At 36.4% G+C, this 20,737-nt stretch overlaps 3 protein-coding genes across 3 annotated transcripts in view; 2 read left to right on the top strand and 1 right to left on the bottom strand.

Moving 5' to 3' along the window:
* LOC139151097 (coiled-coil domain-containing protein 40-like) overlaps positions 1-5,056 on the top strand; it is a 19,637-nt gene extending 14,581 nt beyond the window's left edge. Inside the window, exon 17 of the mRNA XM_070723635.1 lies at positions 4,468-5,056. Within this exon, the coding sequence (XP_070579736.1) occupies positions 4,468-4,716 (249 nt within the window). The 3' untranslated portion in view covers positions 4,717-5,056. The remainder of the gene's footprint in view (positions 1-4,467) is intronic.
* LOC139151100 (tyrosine--tRNA ligase, mitochondrial-like) lies at positions 5,000-15,788 on the bottom strand. The gene is made up of 13 exons (XM_070723642.1): positions 15,643-15,788; positions 14,557-14,706; positions 11,452-11,599; positions 10,799-10,974; positions 10,212-10,313; positions 9,693-9,807; positions 9,368-9,446; positions 8,568-8,677; positions 8,176-8,274; positions 7,823-7,889; positions 7,519-7,707; positions 6,601-6,726; positions 5,000-6,167 (listed from the first exon to the last, which is right to left on the bottom strand). The coding sequence occupies exons 1-13, from the start codon at positions 15,684-15,686 to the stop codon at positions 6,130-6,132; spliced, it is 1,443 nt and encodes a 480-aa protein (XP_070579743.1). The 5' UTR covers positions 15,687-15,788; the 3' UTR covers positions 5,000-6,129.
* On the top strand, positions 15,699-20,737 carry LOC139151101 (lipid droplet assembly factor 1-A-like). The gene is made up of 3 exons (XM_070723643.1): positions 15,699-16,002; positions 17,362-17,667; positions 18,123-20,737. Exons 2-3 carry the CDS (start codon positions 17,415-17,417, stop codon positions 18,344-18,346), a joined length of 477 nt encoding a protein of 158 aa, XP_070579744.1. The 5' UTR covers positions 15,699-16,002; positions 17,362-17,414; the 3' UTR covers positions 18,347-20,737.

Below are 20,737 nucleotides of genomic sequence, written 5' to 3'. Positions count from 1 at the left end.
TGCTGACGCCCGTGAAATGTTATTAAACAGGTTTCCATGAAATTTATCTTCCGACCTTTATTTTATCCGTAACCCAGATTGTAGGGTATCATTACAGAGATTTTATCACTCTTATTTTTAGCATATCATAAAGTGCATTATCATCTTAAGTTGTAATGAAATAGCAAAAAACTCATCACCCCAGCCCTTTGTTTGATTTGCAAACTACATCTGTTCTTACACTTTGCAGTTTGCGAATTTGGGATATGGGGTAAGTTTTGGTCCTATTTCATGTAAACTATTGAAGATATTGCATATTACAATATGTCGGTCGCTTTTAGGCAAAATTTTCTTTCCAATGATAGCCCATAAGATAGGTTAGAGTAAACAGTAAGCTCAGCAGATGACTTACAATAAAACAGGTTTAACAAAAACGTATGCAAGTTGGCAATACCGTGATTTTGTGGTACCCTTCAAAATATTACTGTTACAGCTACAGCATCACAATATTTTTTCTGTTAAAAGTTCGTTTCAAGATTGTAACATGCATCTGTAGCAAATACACTAAATCTAATACAAATCATTGCCCTTTGTATTATGTCCTGGTAAATAGTTGGCAGAATTTGAGATTAGTTTTGACTGTAATTTGGAACATAAACTTTGGGGTATGGGGTAAGTTGTGGTCCTATTTCATGAAAACTATAGAAGATATTGCATATTGCAATATAATATTTTAAAGAAGAGTAAATTAACTTTCTAATGATGCCCAACTTGCCACGTTATAATAAAAAGTAAGCTCAGTAGGCGACTTACAAGACGACAGGTCTAACGAAAATGTATGCGAGTTGGCAATACTGTGATTTTGCAGTACCATTCAAAATATGACTGTTACAGCTACAGCATCCGGATATTTTTGTGTTAAAAGTATATTTCAAGTTACTACATGTACCTGTATCAAATAAAATAAATTTGATACAAAACATTGCCTTTTGTATAATGTCTAGGTAAATAATTGGTAGAACTTAAGATCAGTTGTGACAGTAATTTATGACATAAAACTTTGGGGTATGGGGTAAGGTTTGGTCCTATTTCATGAAAACTATAGAAGATATTGTATATTACAATATGTCATTTTAAAGCCAAATAAATTGTCTTTCCAATGGCAGCCCATAAGCTACGCTATAGTAAAAAATAACGTCAGCAGATGACTTACAAGACGACACATTTAACAAAAACATATGCGAGTCGGTAATACTCTGACTTGACGGTACCCTTCAAAACATGCTAGTAACAGTCATTCAATCCCAATATTTTGTCTGTTTAAAGTCTAACTCATATTTTTGACATGTCCTTATACAAAATCAAATATATTTTATAAAAAGCATCCCTTTTGTAAAGTGTCTAGGAAAATAATTGGTAGAATTTGAGATTAGTTTTGACTGTAACTTGCGACATAAAACTTTGGGGTATGGGGTAAGTTTTGGTCTCATTTCATGAAAACTATAGAAGATATTGCATATTGCAATATATCATTTTAAAGAAAAGTAAATTAACTTTCTAATGATACCGCATCTGCCTCGTTATGTTCAAAATAAGCTCAGCAGAAGACTTACAAGAAGACAGGTTTAACAAAAACGAATGTGATTCAGTAATACTGTGATTTTGTGGGACCCTTCAAAATATGACTGTTACAGCTAAAGGATCCCAATATTTTTTCTGTCAAAAGTTTATTTCAGGTTTCTAACATGTACTTGTAGCAAATAACACAAAGTTAATACGCAGCATTGCCCTTTGTATTATGTCTAGGTAAATAATTGGTAGAATTTAGATTAGTTTTGACAGTAATTTGTGACATAAACTTTGGGGTAAGGGGTAAATTATGGCTCTATTTCATAAAAACTATAGAAGATATTGCATATTACTATATACCATTTTTTAGACGAATAAATCACCTTTCTAATGATACCCCATAAGCTAGGTCATATTAAACAGTAAGCTCAGCAGATGACGTACATGAAGACAGGTTCGACAAAAATCCACGTGGGTCACAAAATCGTGATTTTGCGGTACCCTTCAAAACATGACCGTGACAGCTATTCAGTCCCTATATGTTGTCTGTTAAAATCATATTTCTTATTCTAGGGATCCCAAGGCTTCTGAAAAATACAGGTTTGTTATCCTGTGACGGTGGGGGGGGAAGGTGCACGTAGACGCCCCCTCTAGCCCACGGCCTAATAGATTGTTAGTAATGCTTGCTGTATAAGTAAGACAAGGAGGCATAGACAATTTTCCAAATACGTCTTATCAAAATTATTTTATAAAAAATATTTAAAAAGTAAATTATAAAAATAGACAGTCATCAACAATCTATTTACTTTAAGGAGAAAATGGCAATATGATTATGTGTGCGCGTTTTAAAGTCTTCTTTTTAAGGCTGTGCATTAGTTCACTGCATAACAATAAAATGCCCCTTCACGATATACCAATGTAGCAAAACTTGCAATTTTAGTGAGTAGAGACAATAATGCATTGTAAATACCCAATTTTGACATTTATTTTCTTCTTCAGCACATTGCAATTAGTAAATAACATCCATAAATCTGTTTGATTTGCTTCATTTGGAGGAAACAATAGTTATCGTATTTTCTTCCGGTTAAAAATACTGAATTGCCAGAAAAAATCGATTTAAAGTTATCCAATTCTATGACGTCATATTTTTTTACTAAAACCTTATGCATTTTTGAAAGACCAGTATCTCAGCTTTCTAAAACTATAAGGTATATGGCATTTCAAGCCAGTTTACTTCATCAAGGAAAGAATGTTGTACCCCTACCCCTAGCTTTTGCACATCCCATACAGATACACGCAATTCAAAATTGACTCCAGAGAAGTAGTGTAGAGTTAAATATCTGATGTTAACACTTTTTTTCTTGTTTAATATGTTGGAATAAATAATTCAAACACAAAAAGTTGTTAAAATTTTGCTTAATAAAAAGTAAATCACAATTGTTACATGGTATTTTGGGTAAAAAATTTCAAAATTGTCCAAAAGATTCATTTTAAAGTCGTCCTATTCTATGTACACAAATCAATTTTGCTAAAGTTGGTATTCCTCAGAAAGAGCAGTATCTGAGCTTTCCAAAAATGTAAGGTTTGTGCTATTTCATGCTGGTTTACTCAATTTAGGGGAGGATATAGTACCCCCTACCCCTACCCATTTTTCGCCATTTTTTGCGGTACATACAAATCAAAAACCAGTGCAGACAGGTAGTGCATCCCAAAATATCCAATGTTAACATCTTTTTTCTAGTTCAGCAGATCCCAAAGAACAAAAAAATACCCATGTAGTAGGTTTATGGGGGGTGTGCACGGTGGGCCCCTCCAGCCCACGGACTAAGGTTATTACCCAATATCGCCTGTTCCTGTGTCGTATCAGCATGAGTGTCATTTGTGCCGCGTCAGACACGAGACGAAGTCGAGTGTCTGACACAGCACAAATGACACGAATGCTGATACGACACAAGGAACAGGCGATATTGGGTAATAACCGATTTATCATATACCCATGCCCATAATTTTAGGGAATTTTATTAATAGAACGAAAACCCTTTAATTTTGAGGCTTTACTTTATTACGCCTTGCGCATAAATATCAGAATATTTATGTGAACAGGCTTCATTCATAAAGTTTACGACGAAGATGTCAATATCACGCGCGACATCGCTGCAAGTCGTCCATATCTCAATGAAACCCAAGAAGAAAGACATAGGGATACAAAAATCGCCATACAGAAGGAACATTTTAAGATGCAATATGCTATTACAACTGTAACCGATCAAAAACTGCTCAGCTTTAAATCTATCCTGATTTCGATCGTCGTACGGCACGGAGCTCGCGCGGAGAGGGGACGCCATTTTGTTAGTTTACCTTTAGAGTTGCCATGTCAACAGTCGTCGCGCGCCCGACATCGCTGTCACGCCACGCGCTCACTACCTCTTCGGTGGAGACCGTGCACAGTGCCGGCGCCGTGCGAACGGCAGAATGTTTGCTAGAACTTGACCAAAAAAATACCATGGGAAAACATTTCAAGACTCAACGTGATATTTCCGTATTTTGCAACCAGAAATACCCGTGTTCCTCGAAGCCCTTCAAGTTTTTACGTCGGCGACATCGCTTCGAAGGCGGGGAGCGGCAGCCATTTTGTTGTTTACGTTGTTTACCAACAAACTGCTAATGTAGTTCGGGAAAACCCTAAAACTGATGACGTTCATCGTGCATATCTCGACGTTTACCGTGAAATATCACGGCTGATATTTTACGTTGAACGTCACTAGGATGTAGCAATATGGGCATAGGTATATGATAAATACATTTTGTTAACAAAGGCATCACTTGTCAAATGTCTGTTTTTACCACTCTGTCCATATTATCTGTTCTTCATTTCACTCATTGTTAAAAATGCCAGTTTGCGGTTCTTGTCTTCCTCAGAACATGGTTGACTTGATAGCCAGACAACAGAAACTGAAACACTACCATGCCCTGAAGGACGGCAAGTACACCATGCTGTGCAAGACGGAGCAAGCCCTGGAGACGGAGACGCAGAAACAGATCGACCGGATGCAAACCATCACTACCATTGTAGACAGAGTCAACCAGGAATATCCACACATACAACCAGCACTGAGAAAGGTCTCCCTGTCCCTAGGGTCTCGTGGATTACCAACTGATGAAGACTAAGCCAGCCACCCCTCTTTTGTGGAATAGAACATTCCTATTCATTCAATAATGGACCAAGTGATAAGTATTGGGGGGGATGACAAGTAGTGTCCCTGCACACCGTCCAGTCTACTTAAGTATTTGATTCAGAGGACCTACTCAAGTCAGTTACTTGTACATAAAGCTAATAGTGATGATGGCGTAGTCTATGATATATATATACAAATTCATGCGACTGTACTAAAAACGATGATGTGAAGTGTCAAAACGATGTGAATAATTTATCCAAATTTAATACACTGTGTAACTTTCATAGCTTTTTGTGTATTTTATTTGCAATAAAACGTCAAAAAATACTTAACACCTGTGTTATTCTCAATCTTTATTCTGTTAATACTTTGGTAGTAAATAATCGCTGTTTGGGATGTATAATACCATATATGTATTAGTAGATGAATGTCACCTCCATGGAGCTACATACCTATAATTGGAAATGTCTGTCTTAAGGTGCCTTTGGAAATAAATAAAAAATACCCCCAGAATAATGTTGATTTGTAAGTATGGTCCCCTAGACCTTATCAGACAATATATCATTGCTTGGTAAACACACGTATTCATAACTTTGCTAGATTGCGTGTCACTGGAGACTTGGAATGGTCGGCCCTCTGCATCTGATGGGTTAACAAGATTCTTATCCATCTAAAACTGCCTTGCACAATCTTGGTACAGCCTTGCCAGCAATTGCAATATTTTGAGCTACATGATCTGATGAAATGATTCCATGACCAGTTTTGTGTTCTCATTGCTCAGTAGCACAGTTGAGATAATATTCAGATTCACATTGCATTTTCAGTTTTCATCCTGTGAACATAATTCATACTTCATGGCTCAGGATACGTACCATATGGCACCCTTTGTTTAAATTTTGTTACTCCATTGGAACAGCTTGTCTGTATCTATGTCAAAGTTACCAGAACAGACTTCTAGAGCGGAAACAAGCAACTGCCTGCCATTGAAAGGAGGCAAACATTTCACATTATTGCTCTCAAGTTCCACAGAGAATTTGTCTGAACACCATTTCTCCAATACCATCCAGAGTCAGATCTGGCTGGATAGATGGGTAATTTGGTGGTAAAGATAGCAACCCACATTCAAAAGTGGCTTAGATCAAATAAACAAGGCCTGACAGTTGAAAGTGAAACAACTGTCTGTAGACAAAAGGTACATAATAGTATTTCTTGATGATACAAAACACACTCCTGTAAACTACAAGTCCAGTTTCCTTCTGTACAACTTTAATTTAATCACTCTTTTAAAACTTTATTATACATGATCAAAAGTCATGATATTTTTTTGAAAAGTGCCAAAATTAAATGGAAAGTTTGTCCAGTATGCATATTGAGTTTGTATCCAATATTTGGAGATGCAAAGTCTCTAGTAAACCCACTGGACGATGTGGTAATTCTTCTTACCTGTAACATTGATAGAAAAGAAAAATTTCAATAATGGATGCTTTAGGTATCAATCTTAGACAATCAATCACTTCAACAAAATCCTTCAACACTGCCCTCAAGTACAGCTGTTGTATAATTTCCAGTTTGTCCTTCATTTTGTCTTAGATAAATCATTCTGATTTATGTTAATCATCATTGGCAGTTATTAAAAATTCATATCCGACCTCCAACTCTCCATTATAGACTTCCATTGATGTATGACTGATGTTAATCTGTGCTCAAGGCCACACACAATCAACTATATCGACCCCTAGCAGGCTTAATTTAGTGTAAATCTTTGCAAAAAAAACTGAAAAGGATGCATTGTTATTGAATATGAATGGATTCCAAACTTATGAATATTATGAGGGACATCTATGTAAAAGGAATAATGATATTTGACGTAACTAACCAACTTTTAGAAGAGTGAGGTCATTACAGAGTATATGTTCACCCTGCAGCAGGACTTGGTTTGGGTTTGTCACTTTCTTGTAATTGACGTGAAATCCACCGTCTCTGATGATCTGCTCTGCTTTACCTGAAATTAATTATCATCCATAAATACCTGATATGAGTGTTGGGGAGGGATGGGCAAATAATGTAATCTTGGACCAATGATTTTGTGTCTCTTTTGGCATGGATGTAATTTTGTGTAGTGGCGGATGTGGTGGCCCAATGGATGGTAACACAATGATGGAGACTCTCTTTGCCAGGATTGCTGGGGTCATGGTGATTTTTCAACCATCTCTTGTCCTTTAATAGCTGTTCTTGTTTCCTGATAGTTGCCAAATTACGTCTGACTCACTGCCATACGAGATTGCATTCAAATCTTGTGCTTTTTGCAGAAGCCAATGCTGCAATCCATAACAAGTGGTGTTTGTAAACCTCCTTCTGATTGGTCAGCTATTCTGGTCGATGTGTGTGATTTGAACGTGATCTCCTATGGCAGTGGGTCAGATGTAGTGAGGTGACTATCAGCAACAAGAACAGCAAAGAACATGCCATGGTGGAAACATTGCCATCTCTACATCTGATTGGGACCAAGGTTGCTGCACTGACAGATTCATTTTCATTTTTAAAGTAGCAGCACCAAAGTTAAAACAATCCACTCTTTATAATAATGTTTGACTTAACTTATAATCTCTAATCACAGATACCTTTTAATCGATCAAGATTTAAATAATTTGACAAGTATTGTGCTTGCACTTTGGGAAGTAAGAATATTCTTAGCAAGACTACGCACACATTAACTCCAGCAGTTAATGTAATAGCAGAAATTAACAAAGTCAAGTGCATTTTTGATAAAGATAAGACAAGATTTAGCACTCACCTCCCTGAGGCAGACAGTTGGCAAGCCTTCCTAACTGCAAGATGGTTATCCCAGGCTCCAATGTTACAACTGTTGAGGGCGCACTCTTAAAGAGGCCTTTCAACTCTGCCCCACTCAACTGCTGCAGTGTTTCCGGGCTGCCACTGTACAGGGCATTGGTGAAGCGTATTGCTTTGTTCAGACCCTCATCTGAAGAATCAAAATTAAAAGCAGTTAAAAAATGAATTACAACGAAATTTCCAGAGAATGAAATCAAAAGGAACAATGACTCAATGTCAAAATCACTTTGAAAAATTCACATTACCTCCATGTACTAGTAACGTTACTTGTTCTGCCAATTTTTTCTGGGCTGTTCTGTTCTCTGGTTTGTTCTGAAAATAATGAAAAATAATTTCTCTTTGGCGTTCATTTTTTCTCTAAGATGCCTTGAAGCACATCTTTCAACAGCATCTTCAGCATAATAAACAACAATTTGAAAATAATGGATGAAATAATTGCACACAACTTGAAATGCTCAAGGATATGAAAGACTCACTATTTACAAAGAGATGACACTTCAGCAAGAATGTGTAACAAAAAGCCAAGCAAACAGGGTTCACGTTCCTTGATTTTGCAGTTTTCCAAAAGTTTTTGTAAGACTATCTGTCATGCACCTACCCTATGTTTCCTCATGGTGTCTTCTATTTCATTCATTGGCAAAAAAGTAAAGAGTTTCAAATATCTTTCCATTTGGATGTCTGGTAGCCTAATGAAATACTGAAACAAGAAAATTACATTTGAATTCTAGAAAGATGAATGCAATGTCACCTGATTTTGTTCATATTGATGGCAGAATAGAATGATTCACACAGGAATAAAGACCCTTTGACAACTCAGTGTGGTACATAATATTTAATGAAACATGAAACATGAAATGTATAATTGAATCAGATTTTATGATTCCACTGATATAAATGTGATGCATCCAACTTCACTGGGTCTGTAGTTGGTCTCACTTAAATTTGTTAATCTCAGCATTTTCAGCATAGCATTGGTAAAATTGTTCTTACCTGAAACAATTCAAATGACGACGTTTTATCAGCATTCAACCATACGGCATTTCCCTCAGTTTTGCCCAGTTTGTCACCTGTTGTCGTGGTTACCAAGGGAACAGCAAGGCCTGCAGATGGAATGCAAAGTATGATAAAAAGTTCCAAGCGATCAGTAAGCAATCAAGCTACTGGTGTACAGCAATACCAGGCTTCAACAAGTATGTTGCAGATGTGACCTTCCTTCCTTTGACTTCAATATACTAACATTCACCAGCCTCTAAAATCACTGTTCAACATCTCGAGGTCACACATGTATATCAACCATGGCATGGAGTTCCGGGTCACAATACTTACACTACTGATCTAAGTATCAGAAAATTATTCAAGAAGTACCGTAGAAAGAGACTACAGAGTGCCTTGGGAAATGTAGGTGATGACCCCTAAGTGAAGATTGATCAATTTCCACCAACACCTCTTTAGTAGTGTAACGGAAGCACCAGCTAAACTTTCATGATTAATTTTTTTAATTACAATTGAAAATTATGTTTTATGGCAGAAATTAGTGACTGCCTACCTAGGGTATGTAAATTTTTTACCATTTAAGTGAAATTTGACAGTTACCTGCCAAATGAGTGTTTGAAATAATTGCTTCTGTGACAAGAAGTGAGGTATAAGAGTATTCAGTATACAAGACATGGTAATATTTTGCTCAGACAAATAATTTTGCAAAGTGACCGGCCCAGGTGTCTGGTATGTTAGTTTCTTTGCAAGAATTTCATTCACTGGCTATATGAAGAAAACAAATGACCATGTCTTACCATAAACCTGTTTCTCTGTAATTCTGCTGATCAATTCATGCCCGGCCATTATATTCCCAAGTTGATCTGTTCCTCCAATCTGAAATGTTTAAATATTTAGAACATAAAATTATCATGTAATCAAGAGATTATCAGCTAAAATGACTTTGACACTGAAGTAAGTCTGGGAATTATCGTTATACAGATTATTTATAAAACTATAAATAGACAAGCTCCAAAAAGAGATACGTTATTTACTTGTTTTGAAATGACTTGAATGTGTGATCTGATGGTCAAAGGTCACATGTCACATGATTTCTCTGTCAATGCAACAAGGGATTCCTACCTGTATTTGGCAGCCATATTTTTTATGTAAATGATAGAAGTCATAAGCTTGGAAAGCCTGGTACAGGAATTCTGTGAGATTCATCCCTTCTGGACTTTTCAATCTTGTCTTCACACTAAGCAAAGAAAAACATTGAAAACACAAAATGACAATGATAAATACACATTATATGCACTGCAAAATTTTTGCTACAAATGCATCGTGTTGATTTGGAAAACAAACTGTAATGACAAAATACAAGAGCATACACATATAGCCTCAACTTTTTGTAAATATTGGTTGATTATCACAGTATCATCTGTCATCATTTTGTAGGTTTTAAATCAACATTCTTGCACACTTTAATTTCAAGGAGGTTCAGATGGCACACAGAATACGGAAATCAAAATAGCTTTTGGGAGAAATCTTTAGAACAATTAAATCCACAAAAGGTTTGTTTCCATCCAGCAATGGTTCGGTCATTGTTGATGTTTTTGCAAGGCATTGTGGGATGAGTGTTCCTGCTCTGTTTGTTTATACCTGTGTCTGGACAACATGGTTCCCATTCGGAAATATCTGCCGACTGTTGACAAGAAGTCAATCAAATTTTTGTCCTTGTACCAGTCCATGTTGTTCAGTATCCTGAAGGAAGGAAGGAAATGTCATAAAGAATTTAAATAAAAAGAAGCTGAATTTCTTTGTACATGGTCCCTCCACAAGTATAGCAAGCAGTGCAATAGTGGATCATGTCACACATTCAAAGCAAAATTATCATAACACAAAGAGGGTGAAACACATCTGAAACACATCTTTTGCTTCAAATACCCATCAACTTTGCTTACAGACAGCACAGATAAAGAAAACAATGAAATGACTTCAGGTATGTACAGAAATAGTAGGCAAATGCCAAAATACAAACTCCAATACAATATATGATAAAATGAGCTTTATTGAACATATCATTATCTATCATGTATGATCAATATCATTTGAGTTATGATTGGTTTTGGGACTGTATTCCATGACAAATGAAAACATCAAAAGCTGTCACTTTCTACACGATTTGGAACAAGAATAATGTATAGAACAAAAGCAATCACAATACCATGAAAATTTACCATCAATACCTGACTGGTGGCAGGGGTTTATCTTTCTTCCATATGCACCTTTCATGGTTGCTGAAAATTCTTGTTAGACTGTCATGGATACATCTGATGTTACTTTCAGCTGCGCTCTTTGACAAGGGGTCTCTTTCTTTTGTTTTCCCACTGGGATCTCCTATGAGTGCTGTAGCGCCCCCTATCTGCATGGGATAGCAGATACAAACAAGAATTTGAAAATGATGCTATGCTGTGGCATGAATGGAAGAGATACAAAAAGTTGAAATGAGACACACAACAAGACTGGATGTGTTGCACCAAAATGTAACATTCAGATTGGTATCCGACTGATCATGCTAAAATAAAAATAAATATATACGTGAATAAATAAATAAATAAATAAATACAAGTAAAAAGAAAAAATATCAAGCCCTGAGCAATTTCATCTCCATTTTTGTTTAAAGAGTGAAATTCTTAAAAACTCTTCCCCTGTGAAATCAATAATCTATACAATGTAAGAGACAAACCAAACAAACAGAGAAAAAAGGACCAGGTATGACAAACAATCATATAGGTGTGTCATGGTTTACCACCTTTGGGAAGCAGCAAACCCAAGCCAAAATGGTATAGACAAGGAAAAAGGATGTGATTGCATGGTAATCTGATTAGAAAAGGCTTACCAGTGCAATGGAGTTGTGTCCAGCTCTCTGACAATGGATCAGGGATATCAGTGCTAGTAAATTGCCAATGTGGAGACTGTCAGCTGTCGGATCAAAGCCACAGTAAATATGCTGTGGACCTGAAATCAGCAACTTTGGAAGTTCATCGCTAGCAAGAAACAAAATGACATTTAATTTAGTGAGGTTCTTTCATACCCAATTGGATAAATTTCAGAAGACATTGTTAAAAATGTACTGACATAGACAGATCGCATGAAACTTTGCACACTTATTTTTCAAGAAAAAATAAAAATACCGCAATTATACGGTGTCGCTCACATTTGATCAGAATTGGTACATACCAGTATGGGTACCAAAGATCAACAATAAATGTTGTTTCTATTTGTTCAGTGCAGGAAAATTCTATGTTGATGTTATGACAATAATTTCTGCACAGTACAACCAGAAAAACAACAAGAATGACAGAAGTTTGACATACTGCTACAGAGAAATTGATGTTTTGATCAAAAAGGACAAAAATTGTCCTAAAAACACAAATATTGAAATTTCACCACATTTTTTGCAAACAGCTTCTCAAGCTTGTCAAAAGATGATCTGCAACATTTCGCGAAATCTATCAGCAATATAAATCACTGGGCCATAAGTAGTTACAGCACGCAATCTTATTTGCGCTAGTGATATGGATGTACATTGTATCTCAGACAGCGTCTAACTAAAAAAATTATAAATCTGAAAATTTACTTAGTAAAAAATATTAGCACAGCTTTTCTCATTTGGAAAAAATTTTTTTTAGAAATTTACAGTTGTAAAAAAAAATGTTCATAATTTCATTGAGGCCACCCCCTCCCAAGATCTAATGGTCTGTCCCTTAGTTTGAGCAGGTCTGTTAATATGTAACAGTTCATAAACAATGACAGGAAATGACTAGAGGTCAGTGGAGTATCCTGTTTCAGCCATTGGCATGAGACCACTCATGAACATTTGCAGAATTTCCCTTTTTCTTACCTCATTTGCACATTTTTGACACTGATGTGTTCATTTGAACAAATTCACATCTCAACCCCTACATCTACCTGTACACCAAATACTGAGACGGTAGCTTTGGCGGTATGGGAGCCTTTGTGTGTGACGGACATACATCCGCACATACCCACAAATATACAGACACAGACGCCACTCAGACTCATCATATAAGCTCTTTTTGGTATTTATATATAAAACCAAATATGAGCTAAAAATCACCTCAGCTTTGTTTTCTGGATCAAATTTTCCTACAAATTGGTATCAAATATGACAAAATTATGTTCACAGCCTTCAAAATTGTCTCACAACATATCCTGGGTTAGTATAGGTCATTTAAGGTCACAAACTGAGAAAAGTACCTAAAATATACAAATTTTGGGGTTTCCCAACACTTTGAGCTGAAAATTCATCTAATAACATCTTTCGGGACTTTATACCAAATTACAAAGCTATCAAACAAGGGACTTTATACCAAATTACAAAGCTATCAAACAAGTAATGTTGAGATAAAGTTTTCTTGACCAAAAATGACAATATTGTCTTAAAAATACAATTTTTTATATTTCAGGACAATTTCCACATATCTAACTATTGTCATCTCTGTACGTCTGTGTACGAAATATGAAGCTGTCTGTCCAGGGGTTTTAAAAAGGAAACACTGTCTAAGATTTTTTGACCAAAAATGACAAAATTGCACAAAAATAGTAATTTTCCCAATTTTGTCATAATTTCAACAAATTAGAAGAGTAACACCCTTGCAAAGAGACAACCAAAATTTGAGAGCGATTGGGCCGGCAGTTTCAGAGAAGAAGAATTTTTACTGAAAATGAGAAAAATCACCAAAAAATTCAGCAAAAATACAAAATTAAGGATATCTTCACAATATTCATAAAACTGTATAAGGTTAACCTAAGGTACTTGCACACAAATTTTCAAAGCAATCAAAAAAGCGGTTCTTGAGTTATTAATTCTTAACCATTTTCACATTTTGTAAGCTCATTTGCATAATTTTGGCAATGCAAACTTCATTTGAACAAAATCCCATCTATAGCCCAGGATGCATCCACACACCAAATACCAAGCTGAAACGTGCAGCGGTTTGCGTGTTTTTGATGTTGACGGACATACTGTACGTACGTACATACATACATACATACATACATACATACATACATACATACACACATACATGCAGACGCCATCGACTTCAGCCTATACGATAAACTCACATTGGTAAAACCAAATGTGAGCTAAAAAATCTGAGCAAAGCAATCATGACTTGTTCACTCTGATTTCTAACACTTGAGTTTCAATAACATTCTTGAAGACAGCAATGCTTTCACCACGGGTCCTACTAATTACTGCCCGTGACTGCCTGTAGCTGCCTGAGGACTGCCCGAGGAGCAAGTAGGCCAAATTTTACCAATTTTAACACTAAACCAATAGCTTGAAGTTATATCATGCCTGGCTAACCAAAAATATCATTGATTTGGTGTTTTTCTGTAGCGGTTGTGGAACCCTAAAGACGCCGAGCTTTCGACCAGAAAGACGTCCTCATCTTGATTGTGAGATCATACCAGTCAGTGCAAGGGGTGGTAGGCTGTCAAACTGTACGCGCTCGGCAAGGTTATTGTACCACCTCTCGGACTGAATGGTATGATCTCACTATCAAGCTGGCGACATCCTTCAAGACCAACGTCTTCTGTGTTCCAAAACCGCTGGAGAAAACATCAGGTTAACGCCAAATCAATGATATTTTTGGTTGGCTGGGCATGATATAAACTGAACTTATTGGCCTCGTGTTAAAATGGGCAGTGCTCAGGCAGTTCTCGGGCAGTCCTCAGGCAGCTACGGGCAGTAATTAGTAGGAAAATCCCATTCTTTTCATTTTTCAATGGTGATTGCGGACATTGCAGATGATTTAAGGTTAAACTTGATAAAAGATGTCTGATGAAATGGTAAAGAATAAAAGCAGCCACAAATCATGATCCCTCCAAAAGCATTGTTATTTTGGGGGGTTTTGGGGCGTTTTTTTGTGGAGCGATGGTGAATAGACAGATATATATGATGTCAACTACACACCTTCCATCAGGGAATATATCATTGAAGATGCCTCTTTCATGAAGAGTTAGAATGTTGCTACTGGCATAGGGTCTGATGCAGTTGATTTGGTGACAGTGGATTTTATTTGGTCTGGACATGTGAGAAATACAAATTCTAAACTTGGAATATCTGAAATAAAAAATAAAAATACAGAATGTTGTGTGTATACACAAGAAACATAGCAGAACAGCAGTTCTCCATCACCCTTTAAAGCAGCCTCAGAGAGATGGGTAAGTTGATGAAATATTGGCAACATTCAAGAAGTGGTGCTCACAACATATTGCTGAGTGCCGCTAAATATGGGGCTACTGTACTTTGTCTATGGCAGGTATAACATCACCTGTCCGTGGCTATACCACTTCTTGAATATTTCTAAAAGGTTTTATTATTTTGCTGTTTTTATAAAGTTTTGTCTGGTAACTACGTCCAACCACAGGTGAATAACTAAAATTATATTGTAAGAAATTGCAGTCTATTTCAGTGAGTGCATGACATTACTAAAAGTGGCCAATTCCCTAACTTGGCATGTAGCGATTCCAAATCACATTGGGATCATACGATAAAATCATGGTAGATTAACAGTGTTGCAATGGACAACCGTGTTAGTGAAGGTGATTTTTAGGTATTTACAAATTTTATGGTAGTAACAATCTTTAATATGGACAACAGGCCTACAATCATGATTTTAAAAATAACAGAAGGGAATAGTTATGAATGATGCCCAATCCATCTGTGGTTTGTCCGTGCAACTCAACAGTTGGTGGTAACAGGCTGTATATATGTATTGATTGAGACTACGCCTGTGCACCTGCCCTATATAACATTAAAATTTGCAGCTTACGTATGACGTAAAATTTAGGCCAAAATTAGGAACAGGCCACGCAATGGCCAAAGAAGAGGGGAGGCCTGAGTACGAGTGGATGTGAGCGCACGCATGTATCTAAGGGCCGAAGAGAACAATTATCATTTCGTTACATTCGAAAATAGTTTGAGTAGGAGCTCATGGCAAACAGTATGTCTGAGAGGTAAGCAAACGCAATAATGTAATGCTTTGATGCAACTCGCCTTGATGTTATTGCACACACGTTAATTCTCGTGGACGCTGCCATCTTGGAAATTTCAGTTGCATGATGGGATCGTGACACAAACAGTCGCAGACGTTCGCGGTTGTATGCGGGAACATAACACGTCAGCGAGCATAGATGTATGACGACGTCATACGTTTTGAGTCAGTGTGTTGTGTCCCTCTGTTATTCCTTATTAGTTTAAGATATTAGCAAGGAAACAGAAGAGTGTAAAAAGAGCGCTGTCCGTCTTTTTTTTCCGAGAATAGTGTACAGTACGGTTGTCATTTTCACTGTGACCCGGTGACCCACGGTGAGGTCATTGCTCCACTCTCCGTCACGGTCGCTACCAGTATCACAGGTAAGTTGTGAGTGTTACAACTTGTGTAGATTTCCCGAAAGCAACGGTGACTTCGTTGACAAATTTTACTACTATGGCTTCTTTCTATAAATTCTCCAAAATTGTCATCGGTCACATTGCATATGTTTCTGAGACGGAGGTCGAAAGGAAGCCCTACAGTACAAGTTACACACAGAGCTAGACTCTAGAGCCACATATCTGCACCCTTCACCTGGCGTGTGTGTGCCAACCTTCACCTCAGTTGACTTGAACTTAAAGTTTAGTTGAGACCAAGGTCTTCGTACAGACCTGTTTATTTCTGATGATACTGTTCAAAGCTTCCCGCCTATTAAAACCCATCTAACTCCTCGGGCGAAACTCGCCCTCCCCAGTCTCCAGTAGTCCAGGCCATGCCATGCAGTACCTGGGTGCAGTACCTATGGCAATGGGTGCAACTTGCAACTGAGTCAGGGCATGCTACCACTCACTAGTCCATCAACCTAGGAGTGCTCTTCAACTGTTGAAAAGAGTCTTGAAAATTACAATTTGAATGCAATAATGGGTTTCGATGCAAAAGTAACAGAGGGGACACTTCTACCTCACTGAAACACAATTTAACTGCCCTGTTTACCGTCATGTGGAGTGGAAATCTGTCATTTAAATTGCAAAATTCAACTAATCATTTAGTTTAGTTCAAGATAACATGCAGAAAAAGCAGTGTAAATTAGTACATGAAAATAAGATATTAATCTAACATTTAAATATATTGTTATTGCTCTTGTACTTTCCATATATTTTTACGAATTCTTAAGTCATGTACAGTGCACTGAGACACATATGTAGAATGCTTTGAATAATTTTTAATAATGTAATATAATAATGATAATGTGATATACTTCCATTATTCACATGAAATAATACAGTTGTGGACAGAGGTAGCTTGCACAAATTAAAGTTTCTATTTATTTCCATCTTGAGTTTTGTTTCTATCAAACCACTCATAGTGTATGCAATTCACATCTGATCATTTTATTTGTATACACTCACCCTAATAGTTTAGGCCTATTTTGCCTAAGAGGTTACACCAGCTGTGACCTCTTTCTGGCAGATTTAAACATTCAGAGATATTAAAACAACTTTCAAGACATGCTACTCAGGTAGACGACAATCAAGAAATGATTTGTTCTACTATCTAAAGTTCATAGCAGATCTTGCCCTGCTGTCATGTGTGATTTTTTTATTTAAAACAATAATGGACTTGGGTCAGACAATAGGACTGAAACGTTTGCAACTCCTAGCCTACATATTGTTAGGGTTATTGGATGCATGAAATAACTGTTCTGTGATATCAAGATTACATTTCTTTTTATTTTCTTCCAGGAATTGTTGAAAGATAATTGATTAAACAAGACCAGCTTTGTAATATCGGCAAGATGTCTGCAGACTCCACAAATATTACACCAGAGATTCTGCTGAACAGATTCAATAACATGAGGGAAAACATCGGTGAACGACTGCACATGAAAGAAATGGCTGACCGAGGAATTGCCCTGGCTCAGGAACACCCTCTGATAACTCTGTTTTTTGCTGTTGTGCTGGCAATGGCCAGCATTCCCATGATTGCTTTCATCTTCTTCATCGTAACAAGTCTCTGCCTCAGCTTTGCTGGCTTTGTATTTATTGAAGGTAAGCAAGTCTACGTTGAAATTGTATTTATTATAACAATATCGTTATTGACATCATTCTCAAACATGCATTACAACAAGCACTAAATGTACTTGAGAGAGAAAGGATACACATTTAATATAAATATTTGGTTTACATATAAGTAATATAAAAAATAATTATCATACTTGAAAATGTGATTATTCTAAGCTTGATATAAAGAATGTTAAGAGTGTTCAGTTATGGGAGACCCATTTGCTAGGCTGTGGTCCTAAACATTTCCTTAAGTGGACAAAGTCACAGTCTTTGCACTGTATTGTTAATAATTTTGTATCATTTAACAGTTTAAACACTTGAAATGTGCAGTCAAGTAAAAATACGAACATATAGACAGATAGAGAAAATGATGACAAAGGATATCTACAAGATGTACATAATTTATGTGAATGACATATATCACAAATTTTATTTCTCAGGAACATTGCTGACAATGGCTGGTGTTGTGATGTCAGGGATACTTGTCTTCATCAGCCTAGTTGCCCTTGGTCTCAGTGCTCTGTTAGGCGCAGCGTGGTTTCTCACCAGCCTTGCCCTTGAGATGGTCCAGTCAACCACCAAGAAGATCAACCAGCGGATGATGAACCACGAAAAGGAAAAAGTTGAAGACGTCGGTGGTGAGGATGTTTCAGAGAAGGAATGAAAGCCAAGAAATGACTGGAAAAAAGGGATGTATGGCAGCTATTGGCCATTGGTGTCCAACAGTTGATGGCTATTTACTAGGGACTTTTTCAAAAAATACCTGCAATCTTTTGTTAGCAACACTGAAGATGTTGTTGCCTTTGTCAATCAAAACTCTTTGGAACAGAACAATCTGTTGAGTTTAATTTTTCAAAATTGTTTTCAAAAATGAAAAATTCCAAGAGGTAATATTTCTGAGACCTCAAACTTCAACAGAACAATCCTCAGTACTCTGTTTCTAAAGAAATTTGAACAGATATTTCATACTAAAGTAATGGAATCATACTTTACTACACCGCTGCATATTTTAGGGGTTCAATATTTTATGTTGGTTTTTGTTTCATTTCTTTGCAAAAAAATGAAAAGCCACTCTTGATTTGTATCTACAATATTTAAAATTTTAAAAAATCCTTGAAGGATTTTGTCATACAGTCACTATGAAGTCAATGATATTTGCCTAGTAGTCATTTAAAAAGTATTCACTGATAAGTTTTGTCGACATTGAAGGTGGTTATGTAATGCAGGCTGCTCTCAAATACAGATTTCTGAAAATTTTAATTATTGAATTGTATTTTTAAGTTATAAGTTATTAAAGTTGTGCTTTTTCACTTGTGAGAATTTACCATGACAACACTAGGAATCCTTACACTATGAAATATTTTATACTTGAATACACTTTTATAGATACCCATGCTACTTCTAGCTACAGTATTGTACACCTAAACAGAACGCCTGAAGTGTCGTGAGTTCTGTAAGCAAATCTGACACGCCACTGACCCCAGTGAGCCCTCTTTGACACAAGAAATTTGATATCTGATATTACCCGGTAGATGTACTAGTTTAGGGCTGACTAATGGAAATTTCAGGAAATGCCTAAACTGACTCAAAGAATTCACAAATGTTGTAAAACCATCTATGTCTCAGAAAATCTTGCTTATTTGCTATGAGTTAAGATTGTAGAGGGCAAACTTTGCTATTAGTGTACGCTGGATATCAAGCACATTAAAGTATTCATCATGTAATTGTGATTATATCTCAAAGCGTCAAAGTTGGTACTTGCCTCGAAAGTGAAAGACTTGAACTTTTGCTCTAACTTCCCTCAATGAAGCTTGCAACAGTGCTCCTAACAAATCAAGAATAAAAATCAGAGGTCAGTATGCAAACTTTGGTCCTGATACTACTTCTAGTAGAGGTAGAAATTACTTGACATTTGCTGATATTTGAAATTCAAAATGGCTGCCATCCCTGTGTTAACTCTATGGGGAAAAATTGTCAGTCTTTGAAAAACTAAGATTGTAAAAATCTTTTCCTACTCCAAGACCTTTGGGCATATTCTATCATAAGTTGAACAATGCATTCCAGTGTAAACAATTATGTCACGTTTATTATGAACGTGACTATAGTTTACACTCTTGAGCCAATGTTGTTTAGCTTTGCCCTGCTATGAAATCTTCAACATCCTGAAACCCACTAGTTTCATATTTGGGATTGATATATGGTACAATGGGTATCTTTCACAAGTTGTCATGCTGTCGTTAGAACTCATTGGGAAAGGTTGGTTTGCTTCATTTACAAAAGTATTTTAGTACATATTTTATTTTTACAAGTACTATCCACATCAGCAAGCTGTATTTACACAGGCAGCTACATGAATTAATCAAAGGAAGATCCAAATACTTCTCTCAGCTTCAGCTGGTATTGAAGTGTTTCATTTTGACAATTTTTTGTAGATATTGGTTGGAAATTATCAGGTAAAACTTGCTCATATTTTAAGCAGCATCAGACGCATTTAGCTGTCATTTTGTACTGCAGAATTCAATGACAAATTATTCATTGAGCTCCTGCCAAGCATTGTAGACTTAGTATTTCATCAGGACTATCATGTTTTTCATAAATCAAAGCAGGTGAATAGAAATGGATGCCATGTACATTTGTTTGGAATAATGCAAATAAAGCAAAATATCTGAATTGCTTTATAAGAAGCTAGTTAGTAGTTGTAGTTCCATGGTGATGGTTGCAACAAAAGTTGAAAATCTCACCAAGATGTTCATTTTCTTTTGTTTAGACAGACAGTAATAGTACTTCTTAGTCGATAGCCATTGTTTTATTTGTGACAAGTGCCACTGACAGCATTTTATTTTATTTCTCAAGTCTTCATTTGTTGCAGTTTTACTTTTCTTTATGAAGTATTATTTTCTCATTCTGTGTATAATATTTTCAATCATTAAGTGTGGCTTATGGTTTACCTGGTTGAACTTTGATTCCACTACCAGATATCGACTATTTACAGGATGTATTATGAGAAATCATGTTGATTTGATGTTAAAGTTGAAAATAAAATGTATGAATTGCA

The sequence above is a fragment of the Ptychodera flava genome, chromosome 15 (assembly GCF_041260155.1).
Source record: "Ptychodera flava strain L36383 chromosome 15, AS_Pfla_20210202, whole genome shotgun sequence".
NCBI lineage: Eukaryota > Metazoa > Hemichordata > Enteropneusta > Ptychoderidae > Ptychodera > Ptychodera flava.
The sequence above is the reverse complement of the archived record's forward strand: the minus strand, read 5'-3'. Positions and strand labels throughout refer to the sequence as shown.